General features: G+C 54.3%; 1 protein-coding gene across 16 annotated transcripts in view; it reads left to right on the forward strand.

The window, feature by feature from the left end:
- Positions 1 to 15,536, forward strand: part of NCOR2 (nuclear receptor corepressor 2) — a 267,487-nt gene that overhangs the window by 193,781 nt on the left and 58,170 nt on the right. For all 16 annotated transcript variants that reach the window (XM_051972629.1, XM_051972638.1, XM_051972635.1 and 13 more), the window contains one exon: positions 3,626 to 3,768. In XM_051972629.1, the coding sequence (XP_051828589.1) occupies positions 3,626 to 3,768 (143 nt within the window). The remainder of the gene's footprint in view (positions 1 to 3,625; positions 3,769 to 15,536) is intronic.

Genomic DNA, 15,536 nt, shown 5'->3' on the forward strand with positions numbered 1-15,536 from the left:
TTACTGCTGACAGGGACAGGAGCAGGGCCTGGGGGTGGGCAGATTGCCCACTGATTACAGTTGGTGGAAAGCAGGTGTGTGGGGAGATTGCTGCCTCTTTTCGGGAGGCAGAGATGAGAGTCTGATCATTCTGGGCAGAAGCTCTGGTAACAGTGTGTGATCCGAGCCCTCCCTTTCCTGGCTGTACAAACTGAATCTCCCCTGGAAGGGGGAGGGCCATCTGTGCTTGGGAAACAAGGCGGCCCTGTTGTGGGGAGTCAGAAGGACGGGCACCTGGCTCTGCCCGCACCTCTGCAGGGGGTGCAGGGAGCCAGAACAGCCTGGTCCCTGTGACCTCCGCTCGGGGGGCACTGGGTGACAGTAGTCCGGGGTGGGGGGGTCATTGACCTTGGGCCAGGTTTTATTGTTTAGAAGGCAGTGGGACAGAGGGCAGGCTGGGGCCGAAATGAACAGAGTCAGCTCTGTGGAGGGATGTCAGGGTCGTCCTGTGAGCGAGGGTGCCCCATCTCCGAATGCCGCTTTGCACTGCCCCGGGGTACCCCGAGGACAGGATTCGGAGCAAATCTGGGCTCAGCTAGACCTGGGCTGGGGACCTGTGGATCATGGGGAGCATCATCCATTTGCACTTGAGAGAACTCCAGTCCAGCCCCTTCCCTAGTTTTCTTCAGATGGGGGAATTGATGCCCAGAGAGGTTAAGCAGCTTGCCAGGCTCACACAGCTAGTTAATGGCACGCGGCCTCAAGTGTCCTAACTGCCCCTTCAGCATTTGGTCAGAGAGGGGCAGCTGACCCCCTTCCCCAAGGCTCAGCTGTTGGCGGGCGGAGTGAATTAAGGTGCCAGCCTAACACTTAGCCACCCACTTCCTTTAATCTGGAAGTGTCAGCACACTTTGGGGTGCAGCCTGTCTTGCTGTCCCATGGGGCTGGGCAGGAACTGAGGCCCACCTGCCCACCCGCCACCTGCCTCAGGCTCAGGGTTTGAAAAGAGAATGTTCCTAAGCGGCCGTCCTCCTGGAGAAATGGCAGCTGAGCCCTGGGCTTAGGCAGGAAAGGTCGACACCGGATCCTTTCCGCCCCCCCTCCCACCTCCCCCCTGCCTGTCCTTGGGACACCCGGCCATGTGGCTGGTGAAGTCTTCCTGGTATCGGGGGGGCTCACTCCCTGACCCCTCACCTTGCTGAGTCTCACCTGGCTGTGGCAGGGAAAGGGAGGTCTGTTGGGGAGGGCTTTTCCCCCGACCTGTGCCGGCTCCAGCCCACCCCTGGGTCTCTGTCTCTTCCCCCTCCCTGACCCTCTCTCCAGATCTCTGTGTGTATCTCTCTTCCTGGCTCCCTCCCACCATCTCTTCTCTTTCTCTCTCCCCTTTCCCACTCCCTTTCTCTCCCTCCCTTTTCCCCCCATCTCCCTCCCTCTCCCTCCCTCTCTCTCTCTCTCTCTCTCTCTCTCTCATATGGCTCTGCTCCAGGAAATCCTTTAGCTTATTCACCCTCAAATCAAGCTGGCTGGGAGATTGTTTCATGTATTTATGTAAGGTCTAATTCTGGGCTTCTCAGCCCTGGGGGGATGGAAAGGTTAAGGGACCCTGCCTCGGCCCCCTCCTCCCCAGCCACTCAGAAGTGGCCTGGCAGCTCTGGCTTGGGCTCGAGGCTTGGGATATCCAAGGTCAAGCTGCCTGGGAGCACAGAGATATAAATATACACGTCTGTTCTGTGTGTGCGTGTGTGTGTCGGGCAGATGGGCTGAGGTCTGGAAGAAAGCCTTCCTGGTCAGCCCGCGCTTTGTCCTCGAGGAGAGCGAGGAGAGGCTTGAGCCCAGGGTTTCGATCCCGACCTAGAAAACAGGCCCTTGGGGGGCCTCCAGCACAGGCGAGCGGAGGACGTGTTGTTGACATTGCTGCCGGACGGGATGTGGGTTCGACCGGAGAGCCAGCATGTGTGGCCGGCGTGGCCTGGGACGGGGGGGAGGGCCTGCTTGCTTCCCTGCGGCGCAGATGCTGCATTGAAGGTTCCCCTGGCGCACCTGCCGTGACCCCCGGGCGTCCTCTTCCCCTCGGCCGGCGGGGTGGCCATGGCCAGAGTGCGGCCTGCAAGGCCTGGCCCGCACGATCTCACCCCTCGGGGCAGGCCTGGACTCGTGCCAGCCAGGTAGCCTGGCCTGGCCATGTAGCCTCTCGGAGCCCCCTGGAAACGCTGGGCACTGGCAATGAGGGGAAAGATGCTGGTTGTCATTGATGGAAGGGGCGCCCACCTCGGGGCGCGCCCCACACCTGCCAGCCAGTCCCACAGGCATTCTAAGTGTCCTCCCACAGGCCAGGCGCGGGTGCCGAGGATGGAGAGACAAAACGCGGAAGTGATTCCTGCCCTTGGGAAGCTTACGCTCTATTGGCAGCCCCCAGACAAGCCAAGGGCTCCTCTGGGAACCCGGCCTGCTTGCTGGAGAGAACCCCCTTCCTTCCTTAGCCTGTGAGCCTTCAAGTCCCCCAGGAGAGCCCCCAACATTGGCTTCCAGGGGGACCTCCAGCCCCTTCCCTCCCTTGGGCTTAGTTTCCTCATCTGGAACAGGAGAGAGATTGGGCAGGATGGCTTCTCCTTCCCCTCGGGAGCTTTGGTCCTGGGGCCTTCTTCCCCGCGTCTCGTGTCTCTGTAGTCCAAGTGCTGGGGCCGTCGGGGCCACTTTGGAAGCTCCGGAGAGAGCATTCTGCTGACAGAAGGATACAGAAAGGGGAGAGGGGGAGGAGCAGTCCTTGGCTCGTCAGACCCCCCTCTCAGGCAGTCCCAACCCCCACTCCAGGCATTGACCCTGATGGTCCTTAAACCCACCCCCCCCACCCTCCATCCCCCCACCCCCGTCTGGCTGGGGTGGAGACTGCTGGTCTCAGGGGCCGCATGCGTAGGTGTGTCCAGACTGTCTGTGGGGGAAGTCCTGGCCCCAGCCTCGCCTGCTCTTCTCACCCCCTTCCCAGGCCTGGTGGGGGACTGAAAACCAGGCCCTGTCACATGGCCCCTCCAAGCAGCTGGGAAGGCTGTGTCCAGGTCAGGGCGGCTGGCTTCCGGCTGCCCCGGGGCCTGTGCGAGGTTAGCCAGGAATTGGGAGGGGCCTGGGGGGTGTGTGGCAAGGGTCAGTGTGTGAAACTTCTGCAGGGTGCCGGGCCCTGGAGCCGGAGCAGGATGAGGGAGACTCAGAGCTGCCCCTTCTCCTCCGCCCTGCACTTGGCTCCTTCCTCTCTGGGCCTCAGTTTCCCTGTCTCTCTGTAGGAGGAGGGTGGAGGGCCCTTCCCACTCCCTCTGTGATCTCTAATCACAAAACTTGGTAACGCTGGTGTCTGGGAATAAGTCCAATTCTCTGGGTCTTCTCCTCAGTCCCATTAGGGATGTGAACTGGCCAGTTCCAAGTCTGAGGCCCTAACGGAGCTCACCATTCTCGGCCTCCTGCAGTGAGGGAGTCTGGCCAGGGACCCCAGCATTCCTTCTTAGCAGTTGGGGATCCTCCTCACGAGCCTGCATGACACGGGGCAGGTCACAACCCTCCCTTGTTCCCTCTATCTGGCTTCCCTGACCCCGGAGCTGGCGGCCGGGCTTCCCCTCAGGACAAAACTTTACCTTCTGCCTTTGCTTCCTGGCCACAGGTCTCCTGGAACATGGGCGGAACTGGTCAGCCATCGCCAGGATGGTGGGGTCCAAGACAGTATCCCAGTGTAAAAACTTCTACTTTAACTACAAGAAGAGACAGAATCTGGATGAAATCCTTCAGCAGCACAAGCTAAAAATGGTGAGTTCTTCAGCCCTCCCCTCCTGCCCCCAGCTTCTCCAGGCGCTGCCACCCACCGCTGCAGAAGGGTCCCCGGTGGTCCCTTTGGGGGCAGGCCATCAGCGTGCATTTGTCCAGGGGCCCACTGTGTTCGGGCACCGCACTGAGTGCCAGGGAAAGCAGAGAGAAGCCGGAGCCCCTCTGACCCTCAGGAGCCTCCGAGTTAATGAGACGATAGATAGAAGCAGGCATCTTGGGGATGCAGCAGCTGCATGCTGGGCCTAGAACCTGGAAGGCCCGATTTTAAGTGCGGCCCCAGGCCCACGATGGCTGTGTGACGTGGACGGGGCCATGTCTGCCTGCTTCCTCAACTGTAAAATGGAGATAATAGTAGCACGGGTCTCCTGGGCTTATTGTGGGGAGCCAGAGAAATATTTGTAATGTTTACAGCACAGTGCCTGGCACACAGCAGGTGCTTAATCAATGCTTATTCCCTTCCCCCTGCCCAAAAAGCGGAAGGCTGAGTGGTTTTCCTTCTGGAGTTGAAAGAGTGATGGGCATGAGTTTAAATCCTGGCTATCTCACTGCCTTAGCGACCCTGACTAAGTCACCTCATCTCCATTCCTCAGCTTCCCCACCTGTACGATATGGCCACATGTCAAGTTCTTGATCAAAGGGGTCATGAATTCTTCACTTTTTTGTGTCTTGGACCCTTCTGGAAGTCAGTAAACAGAAACAAGTTCTAAGGAAACTGAGTCAGTAAATGCAAGTATTAAGGAAACCAAGTATCTTGGTGTGCGAGCACCTGAATTTTTTCCTTAAGTTTACAGAATCTAGCTTAAAAAGCCCAAGCCCGGCTGATCTTCAAAGTGACTTTGAGTCAATAAATAAACATTTACTAAGTGCTGAGGATGCAAAAAAAAAAAAAAAAAAAAAAAAAAAAGGGGCAAAAAACCGTTTGTTCCTCAAGAAGCTGCCAGTCTGAGAGGGAGACGATGCACAAACCGGCCTGTACGGGGCCGGCCGGGTGCACGAGCACTAGGGGACCGTTAGTGGTTATGTTGGGGGCTGGGAAAGACTTTGGAACACTCCTTCTGACTCCAAGTGCAGGGTTTCAGTTAGTAACCATTTATTAAGCTTGCCCTTTGTGCCTGGCATTGCTAAAGCTGGGCTGCAGAGCCAGGATTCTGCGCCCTCGGGGAGCGGGTACAGTAATGGCGGAAATGCAGCCTAAATGTCCAGGATCGATGGACATAAACAGAAACAATTCCTGTCTTCAAGGCACCTCATCTTGGCAGCCCGTCAACAGACAAGTCTAGCCCTGGTAATCTGGGGGTCTAGAGTGATGCAGGGAGGAGCTGCCGAGGGCTAGAACGTGTAAGGGCTGGGGCTAAGAGGGAGAGCATTCCAGGCCTGGGGGTGGGGAAGGGAGCATGGGGAAGGGCCTTCTCTTCCTCCCCTCCCCTCCCTGTGCTCACCCTGCTGTCCCGCCTCCTTCCTCCTTCCTCTCAGCCGTAGCACCGGGGCCACTGGCGGATCCATGGTGGCTCTCCCAGGGTCGAGGCTCAGAGTCATACTTAGACGTGTAGGGCTGGAGGGCACCTTCCCCTTGGGAGAACCTTTGGGGGGAACCCGCTGGGCTGGGCAGCCAAGATGGACTCATTCTTCCACTTGGTTCAAGCAAGATGAGAGAGAGGCAAGGAGACTGCTCTCAGAGCCCCCCGAGACCTGTGAAGCTGGGGTGCGGGCCCTAGGCCAAAGAGGAGGACGGCTGTGCTGATGGCGGTCCAAGGAGCCTAGCTCAGGAGCTGAACAGGGCCTTTGACACCTCAGGGACTGTGGAGAGATTAAAGGGGGTCTTTGGGAGGAAAATCCCATCTGTATTTTCATTCCCCTCTCACTGAAATGGAGCATCCATTTAGAAAGACCATTCTGAGAAGGGGGTCCTAGTGGCACACAGGAGGAGAAGAACCCCAGGCACTGGGTCATGTCGCAGGGAGCTTACAAGCAGCCGGTGACCGAGCCAGGCTCGGGTGTGGAGAGGGGGCCGCCTCTGGAAAACCAGAGGGGCTGTTAGTGCCTGGCTCCCATTTGGGGAAGCTTGACACGCTCTGGATGAAATTCTGTGGGGCAGAGGTGGGGCTCGGGAGCTTGCTCCAGCAGCCAAGGGTCTTTCCATGGTGGGGTGCTTGGTTCTGACTCTGGGCCCCCGTCCTGTCCAGGCTCACCTTGGTTGTTACCCACTAGAGAGGGCAATTAGCATGCGCAGGGACACACAGCAAGGGGCAGGGCTCGGTCGGAGGGAGAGGCAGCTTCCATTCCATCTGGCCTCCAGGCTTGCCGGCCTCACCCCCTCCGGCTGTCAGGTGCTGGGGGGGGGGGGGGGAGAAGGAGGAGGAGGAGGAGGTGAAGAAACGCTGACTCACACAGGAATTTCCTCCCGTCAGCGCGCAGGAATGAGGAGCTCAGGCTGCTCCTTGCCCCCCGCCAGGGCCCCCCACCACGCTGGTCCAGAGAGCTGGGCTTGAAGCCCCCTTGGTAGCACAGGGCAGCTTAGTGGGGTGGTGTGAGGGCCTTGGGGGCTGGCTTTAGGCCGAGGCTTCCAGAATGCTGCTGCCGTGCCCGGCCTGGGGCCTAGCACACAGTAGGCACTTCATCAGGCTGAGTGATTGGTTGTCTCAGGATGTGGTAGAAATGAGAGATTTCTCCCTCCTATCTCTAGGGGACAGGTTGGGACTGGAAAGAGACTGTCGTCATCTGCCAGCTCAGTCCCTCCTGTGCATGCCCCCATTTCACAGACGAGGCACTGAGGTGAAGTTCCCGGGTTCGTGTGGGAGATCTGTTCCCGAGGCAGCCTTTGTGCCCAGGCCCTCTCATTGTAGGCCCGGTGCCTCCTGGGCAGCCTCCCCCACCTCCCTGGCCTCCCAGCTCTGGAGGGTCTGGAGGGCCTCTCTGGCTCCCTCCCTTTGGCCAGACCCCGGGGGTTCTGGGGCTCTGGCAGGGCTGGAAGATCCACCCCTGTTCCCCAGGATCCTTAGGGGTTCAGGCACCCAGATTGAGGCTCACCCTGTGGGGCTGCGGCACAAGCAGCCTTTAACTCCAGGGCCCACTCTTTAGCTCCCCCGCCATCCTTTCTCCAGCTCCCCTTCCAGTCACATGTTCAAAAGGTCAAGGATTTCATCTGTCGGAGTACTTCTCCCCTCCCCCCACTTTGCTCTGTCTCCCTCCCTCCCTCTCTCTCCCTTTCTCCCCCTCCCCCTTCCTCTCCCCAGGGCATGGTACCCTCCCCTTAGCAGACCTTGAGAGCGTTTGGTGGGGCCATCAGATGTCATCGCCCCATGGCCCAGCTCGCTGGTGATCGGCTGCCCCAGTTCAGCTGGGTTGCCCTTTGAACACAGCCCCAGTGCCAGGCCCACACTCGCTCTGCTGGAACCTGCCAGGGCTCGGATTCCTGGCAAGGCCTCAGGCGGCCCGGGGCTGTCTCTGTGCCACAGCGCGGCGTCCCAAGGAGGCCGTCCCCCTTACTCGTGACCCCACTTAGGACAGCTCATGCTGACAGCCTCCCTGCGATGCTGATCACTGTGGCCTCTGTACACAGCCCTGAACCTCGATTTCCAAATCTGGGAAATGGAGCAAGAGAGAGACAGAGACAGAGAGAGACTGTGTGTGTATGTGTGTAAGGGACTGAGAATGGGGGCGGAGCTGCCCACCTCTGGGACAGTCCATCAGTCAGGCCCTTTGCAGCGAGGATTTCATTCGGTCCCGATGGCACCTCTGGAAGGCAGGTCTTAGTTTTGCTCCCCACTTTATGGGGGTTAGGTGAGGAAACTGAGGTTCTCACTGAGAGACAGAGACAGTACCAGAAGCAGAGTCTGAGCCGGGTCTGCCTCCAGGTCCAGCACGTTATCCCCTGAGCTCCCTGGTCACGATTACTTGCCCCCAGAGGGGTCCCCAGAAGCTTGTCAGTAAATGTACCAGATGAGTTTACCTCGAGCTCGTAAAGAGGTGAGGATGGGGAGCTTGTTAACTACTGTTAAGTCCCAGTTTCCCCATCTGTAAGATGGGAGATATCATGGCTCCCCCCTCCTAGCAATTGTGTGAGATCGTGTCCCTGAGAGCCCATTTAACGGGGGCTCGTTAGCATTGCCCATTTGCTTGGAAGCTCGGATCAGAGCAGAGGGTTGTGGATTTAGACGGAGAGAGTCTTTGTCCAAAAGGAGCAGACAGGACTGGCCCAAAGCCACACGGAGGGCGCCTGCTGCAGCGGAGCGTCAGGATGGGATCCCAGGATCCCTGCCTCCAGTTCCAGCCCCTTTCACAGATAATGTGCTTAACGTGCTGGGGGGGCGGGGGGGGGGCAGGGGGGGATAACAAACTGACAATATCAGACCTGATTGAGGTTGTTTTTGGCTCCATCTCTGATGTCATCGATTGGAGACAAGGGAGATTGGCGCCCGTTCTGCAGTGGATGATCTTAGTGAAACCTGTTGGGGGTGGGGGGAGCAGGGAGGCTGGAGGAGGTTGCCATCTGGAGGGGAAGGGGCTGAGTGACTCTCCCAGTGGTCACACAGGTGGGACTCAAACTTGCGTCTTCCTGACAACTTTCTCTTCCTCGCTTCTTTTATCTCCTCCACAGCAATAAGGGCCGGGGGGGGGGTCACAATTGGACCCTTTTCTAACCCATTCTTCCCCATTACAGTGCTCGGAGAGGAGCAGCAGAGAGTCCCCTGGATGGGTCGGCCCCCCAGTCTGGGCCCTGTGCCCCCAGACCTTCCCTTCTCCACTTTCTGGCTGGGAGGAGGCCCCCGTTGGGTGCATCTGTCCCTCAGCACGCTGCCCCGTTTACTTCAGTCCTGTGTGTGTGTTTACACTGGATCTCTGGTTTTCACGTCACCCACATTGATTTCCTCTCCCAGGAAGCAGAACGGGGCGGGGGGGTGTCAGCATTCAGGCAGCCCACCATGGGCAGGGGGTTCTGCATCTAGAGCTTCTGCAGAGGCAGCAGAGGAAGGGCGCAGGTGTTCCCTCCGGGGCCGAGCTCAGCTTTGGGCGGTCCCAGCATTGGGATCCGGCCGATGAGAGCCGCTGCTCTTACCATCCATCACTGTCCTCTGAAGCTCCTTTGGCTCCAGGTCTTCTTCCCTGGCCCCGGGAAGCCTCAGGTGGCTGCTGCAGCTGCCTGATCCCCTGGTGGTGGGTAGGTTTGCCCTCGTCCTCAGGCAGAAACCACCCAGCATAGCCCAGGCCTTTGTGGCCACTGGTCTGCCCGTCAACTCTTCCCTGGTCCTGGCGCGGGGCTTTCCAGGTTTCCTCCCAGGTATGGCTATCCAGAGTCCACGTCCAGCCCAGTTCTGGACTCTGAGCCTGCCAGTACAGGGAGCTGGGGCCCAGGAATGGGAAGGGGCTTTCCCTTTTCTTAAGGAACAGCTTAAAAGCCCGCTGGCACAGAGACAGGACTGAAGGGAGCCTCAGAGACTACATTGCCCAGCCCCCTCCTCTATGTCAGAGAAATGGAACCCCCCACCACCCTCTGTCCCAGTCATCTGAGCACTGACTGGCAGAGCTGGACCACCTGGCCCTCCATCACAGAGCCATAGATGGAAGGCAGGAAGGACCCGGAGGTTGACCTCCTCCACACACATAGTGCCAGTGGTGGGATCTGAACCCAGATCCTTCGATTCCAGAGATAGCTCAGGTAGTGAGAGGCAGAGCTGTTTCCGAGCCCAGCACATCCTCCCTGTTGCCAGTCCTTGGTGTGGGAGAGTCCCCCTCCCCCCATGGGCTTCTGATTCCTTTTTTTCTTTTTAATTAAAAAAAAAAAAAAAAAAAACTCCAGTGACCTCTGAGAGCCGCCCGTACTTCCAGTTTCCTGTCTACAGAATGGGTATCCCATTCCCATCTTAGGCAGGAGAAGGAGTTGGATGCTCCCAGGGCTTCTGCGTGGGGGGACTGTTGGGTAGCAATAGGAGCTGGGAATTTAGAGTCAGGGACTCTCAGGGTGGCCACCTGTGGGAGCATCAGTGAGCTTTAATTCCTCAGGAGTCATCTGGGTCCCCAAATCCCATTATTCCTGTTTTGTCGGGCTGGTTCCTCCTCTTGGCCCATCCGGAACTTTGGTCCTGGGAAACGCTCAGTGAAGGGCAGCTCTGGGGAGGAAGTGGAACCTTGGGCCTGCAGAGCGCAGTGGGAACGTCCACGTTGTTATCAGTTACCTAAAGGGTGCTAGCATTAGTGCAGTCGGCGGACAGAATACGGTCTCTGACTGCAACACCCATTTATTTAAATATTGCAAACTCAGATACTGCTAACATCAGTAACAACACATTTTAAAACATTCTAGTCCCCTTCTGGACCCTCTGCGCTGACTCTTTGGCAGTTGAGAACCCCGCATTGTCCTCTTTGGATCTCCTCCCCTCATGACATCATCAGCTTCCCAGTCTAGCACTGGGAGGGACGCCGAAAGCATCTTTGTTCTGCAGAGGCCTAAATTGGGGGGGTGGGGGGCTCAGTTTTGTTAGCTGACCTGCCTCTGAGACCAAACCGAATGAGTCTCAGCCATCTCCCTTCCTCCTGTCCACACTAGGCTTGCCTGGCTGTGTTTTGAAAAAATATCAATCTTCCATTTTAGAGAAATAAACTGCCTTTACCCCATAGGGAAAACCAAAGTGTCCCCCAGTTGTGATCCCCGGGGCTCTTAAGACAGAAGGCATCTACTCAGAAATGGTCCCCAGGTTCCTGAGACAGAAAGCAGCTCCCCACCCACCCCCACACTTAGGGTCCCCGGGGCTGGCAGGACAGCCCCCTTGGCTCTCCCCTCTGCTCCCGGCATCAGCACTTGGCCGGCCGAGGCAGGCAGAGGAAACGTCGGGGCAGGGCCTTTGAAGTCAGGGGAGTGAGTGTCATCTCCCAGAGCCCGCTTCTCACCGGTCGCAGCCAAAGCATTGTTCCGTGGGAAGCCGGCAGGAAGCCGGGCTTGGGGTGGTGCTTGTTTGCCTTAGTGAGGGTTATATAATCGCTGGCATCCAGGCCTGTTTGCCGTTATTTATTTATTTATGTTGGCCCAGCCGCGTTCCTCCCTCCTGGGCCCCGGAGCTGGAGGAGAAACCCATCCCCGCAGGCTGCGCCCGCCTCCTGGGAGCCCTCTCCTCGGAGCAGCGAGCCCTGGTGCTGTGCCAGCTGCCTGTGAGGATCCTCTGCCGGGGGCCTTGGGGGGGGAGGCTCAGGGACCTGGGAGCTCAGAGGGTCTGAGGAGGGGGTTGGGGGAGTCAGGGGAGCTCAGGGCACCTTGGGGAGCCTTGGGGGAGCTCGGGGGGCCTGTGAGATCAGGGGCCTTGGGCGGCTCTTGATACCTGTTGGGCCCATTTCTTTTGTCCCCTTCCACATCTAGCGCTCTACAAGCTCTGGACCCCTTTGGCCGGGCAGGCTGGGGAAGCCCATTTCAGAATTGGGTTTTTGAATAAAGTGCACAGGGTTACAAGAGAGATCCTACTCAGACACACACAAATATAAAACATATATAAATACATACATACTTATATTTGTTGGACCTCAGGTTAAAAACCTGATGCAATAATATATTATTATATGTTTAATATTATTATTACTATATTTAATATTACTATAGAAATATACGTCATCTCAATAGTATATTAACTCTATCACTTAATAATATTTGCAATCTTGCAATTTAATGTTAAATATGTTCTGTGTTGCTATGTACGCATCCATGAAATATATACACACATTTCCATGTCTGTATATCTATACACATAAAGTTCATTGGAGCTCAGGTCAAGAAGCCTTGCTTTATAGCAAACGTTCCCGCATCTGGCCTTGGTTTGCCCATTTTTAGCTCCTGGGGATTAGGTCGGGCCAAGACACCATACTTGGTATCAGCAGATCTCCCTACACACCCACAAAGAGCAGCCTTCCCATGGAGGAGCCTCAGGCGGGCCCTGGTAACCGGAGACTTTTAGATCTCCCCCCACCCCACTGCATGAGGCTTTGTCCCTGGAGCTGTGGTGGGGACGGGGCGGGGAGGGCTCCGAGCTTGGAGTCCTCTTGGAACTTAGGAACACTTCCTGCCCTAGTGGGTCATGATTTTATTTTAGACTCCCCAAAGGCGATGTCTTCAAGTAGCTTTTGTCTGGCCCAGACTGCCTACCAATCCTCATCAGATAAAAATAGATCGGAGGAGAAGTAAAATCCCCCACACGAGTCTCTGTTCTCAATCCCCCCCATCCGAATTCTGTGGAGCTCGGGAGGCCATTGGAGGCGCCCATGGAAACGCTCCAGGTTTAGGGCCAGAATGGGAAGGGGTCAGGGATGCTGGCTGCCCTGAGGGAGGGGGGCCGTACCTTTACTGAAGGAAAATAGATGGTGTCTTTTTCCTCTGCTGCTTGGGGACATGCTTGTTCCCCCATATGTTTGGGAGTGCGGGATCTTTTTATTCCTCCCCAACTCATTATTTATTTTTATCATTCTTTTAAAATTGAGTTCCAAATTCTCTCCCCCCATCACTGAGAAGGCAAGCAAAATGTTGTCAATTATACATGTGACAATATGCAAAACTTTTCCATATTAGCCATATCAAAAAAAAAGAAAAAGTAAGGAAATTCTATTTTGTAGTTTCAACCGCTCTTTCTCTGGAGTTGGATAGCAGTTTTTTTGTGATGGGTCCCATGGAATTGTCTTTGGTCATTGTATTGATCAGTTTATCCTCGTTACAGCATTGCTGTTCACAATGACTTCCTAGTTCTTTTCACTTCATTTCACTTTGCATCAATTCACAAAGGTCTTACCATGTTTTTTTGTTTGTTTGTTTGCTAAGGCATTTGGGTTAAGTGACTTGCCCAGGGTTACACAGCCAGGAAGTGTTAAGTGTCTGAGGTAAGATTTGAACTCAGGTGCTCCTGACTTTAGGGCTGGGGCTCTATCCACTGAGCCACCTAGCTGCCCCAGTCTTACCGTGGTTTTACTGGGACTACTCCCTTGTCATTTCCCATATGATACTTCGTCACAATCACATGCTCCAACTTACTCTTGTATGTGTAGGTCCTTTTTCTTTTCCTTTGGTCTCTTTGGGATACTGACCTAGTCATGGGCACAGGCAAAGGGCATGCACAGTTTTACAGCCCTTTGGGCATAGTTCCAAATGGATGAATGGAGGGACAGTTCACAACTCCACCAACAATACATTAGTGACCTTCCTTTTCTACCTCAACTGTAGCATTTGTCCTTTCTGATAGATGTGAGGTGATACCTCAGAATTGTTTTCATTTCTATTTCTCTAATCAATAATGAGTCAGAACATTTGTATATGACTATAGATACTTTTATTTCTTTTGTCCATATCCTTGGACATTCATATCCTTTGATTGTTTATCAATGTTTTTTTAAATTTGACTCAGTCCCCTATATATTTGAGAAATGAGTCTTTTATCAGAGAAACTTGCTGAAAATATTTTGGTATAATTTCATTGTCTGTGGTACCTTTTTAGCAAAATGTAGTTTCCCTCGTCATCTCTTTTAATTAGGCCAGTTCTTGCTTTTGCTTTGTCTGAGATCACGATTGCTTTTCCTGACTTTTTACCTTCAGCTGAAGCATAATAGAATCTGCTCCTGCTCTTTATTATAGACTCTCTGTGTGTGTTTCTGTTTCCAGTGTATCCCTTGTAAACAACATATTGTTGGATTCTGGTTTCTAATGCATTCTCTTATCTGCTTCCTTTTTATGGGTGAGCTCATCCCATTCACATTCAGTAATGATCGCTGTGCATTTCCCTCCATCCCATTCTCTTCTGTTTCTTCCTCTCTTTATCTTGACCTTCCTCAAAAGTCTATTTTGCTTCCAACCATTACCTCTCTTAATCTGCCTTCCCTTTTATCATCCCCACCCTTTTTTTTCCCCTCTTGTCCCTTTCCCATACTATTTCCATTGGGTAAGAGATTTTTATACAGAACTCTGTGAGTGAGTGAGTGAAAGTGTGTGTGTGTGTGTGTGTGTGTGTGTGTGTGTGTGTGTGTGTGTGTCTATTCTCTTGCCTTTCTGAACCAGTTCTGAAAAGAGTAAAGTTCAAGCATTGTCTGCCACTGCCCCATTTCCCCATCCATTGTAAAAGCTCTTACTTCTAAGCTTCTTTCATGTGAGAAAATTTCCCCCATTCTGCCTCTTTTCCCCTCCTCCTCCCTGTACATCCTTTTTTCTCACCCCTTCATTTTTTGAAAATTCACCCCAATATAACTTACTCATTATCAGTGCCCTCTGTCTATGTAGCTTCGTTCTCTAAGTGATCTAAAAATGATAAAAGTTCTGTCTCATCTTCTCATATAGGAATGGAAACAGTTTAACTCGATTGAGAAACTCATGATTACTCTTTCATGTTTGTTTTTTATGCTTCTCTTGAGTTTTATGTTTGAATGTCAGATTTTTATTCAGTTCTAGTCTCTTCATCAGGAATACCTGCAGTCCTCTTTTTGATTAAATGGTTATCATTCCCTCATAGGATTATACTCGGTTTTACTGGAGAGATTGTAATCCTAGCTCCTTTCGCTTCTGGAATACCTTATTCTAACCCTTCTGCTTCTTTAATAAGAACACAGTTAAATCTGACGTGATTGTGACTGGGGTTTTAGGATATTTCAGTTGTTTCCTTCTAGCTGTTTGCCATATTTTCTCCTTGACCTGGTAGTTCTGCAATTTGGCTATAATGTTCCTGAGTTTTCTTTTGGGGTTTTCTTTCAGGAGGTAATTGGTAGATTCTCAATTTTTATCCACCTCTTATTCTAGATATTAAAGCAGTTTTCATGTATCATTTCTTGAAAGATGATGTCTGAGCTTTTTATTTAACCAAGGCTTTCATCCTTAAGTTACCTCTCTGTGGTCTGTTTTCTAGGTTAGTTGGGGTTTTTTTTGATGACATATTTCATACTTTCTTTTTTTTTTTTTTTCATTCTTTCCACTTTGTTTTATTGTTTCTTGATGTTTCGTGCAGTGGTTAGCTTCTACTTGCCAAATTCTGATTTTTAAGACTGGGGGGCAATGGGGGTCAGGTGGTAGTGACCAGGGCCGGTATTATTGGAAAACCTGGAGTTTGGTAGATGGTCACTCTTCTCCTTTCTTTGTGGCTCTAGGTGTACATAGAACGTAGGGTCATAAACACAGAGCCAGGAGGGACCTTGGAGGCCCTGAGCAGGACCACTCCCCCTTTGGGAGCGAGGGGGTCCCTGATTTACTTGCCCATGACACCTCCTTATCATTTGGTGATGGGGCTCGAACTCGGGCCTTCCTGACTACAAGGGCAGCCTCTGTCTCCGGCCATGCGGGGCCTTGGAGCAGTCTTGGCTCCCTGAATTCTGCCAGGACCACTTCCCCTGTGGCTCATGGCGGGGGGCCCAGCACTGGACCTGCCTCCTCGTGATGCGGGTGGAGAAGGCGCACGGAGCAGCCCCTCCCACCCTGGCATTAACTATTTGTATCCCACGGGGTCTGCTTTGTTTGTTCCCCCCATCTGTCCGTAAGCCCTGCAGTGGATCCCCCTGCCGATCCCTCCTGCAGGCGCCCTGGAGGCTTGTCCAAGGGCAGAGCACCCACCTGCCACCAATCAGCAGGCCGGCTCAGTGCGGGCTCCGGGGCAGGGAGACCGGGCCTGGTTGCTGCCAGCCAGCCCCCTCCCTAGATCCGCGCAGCCCAGTGCCAGGCCCAGAAGGGTGGCTGACCTCAACACGGTGCCCAGGGGCTGGCATGGGATTTCCTGGAGCCTTCCCCCAGAGGAGGAGGGAGGCTCAGA

The sequence above is a fragment of the Antechinus flavipes genome, chromosome 1, assembly GCF_016432865.1.
Source record: "Antechinus flavipes isolate AdamAnt ecotype Samford, QLD, Australia chromosome 1, AdamAnt_v2, whole genome shotgun sequence".
Lineage (NCBI taxonomy): Eukaryota > Metazoa > Chordata > Mammalia > Dasyuromorphia > Dasyuridae > Antechinus > Antechinus flavipes.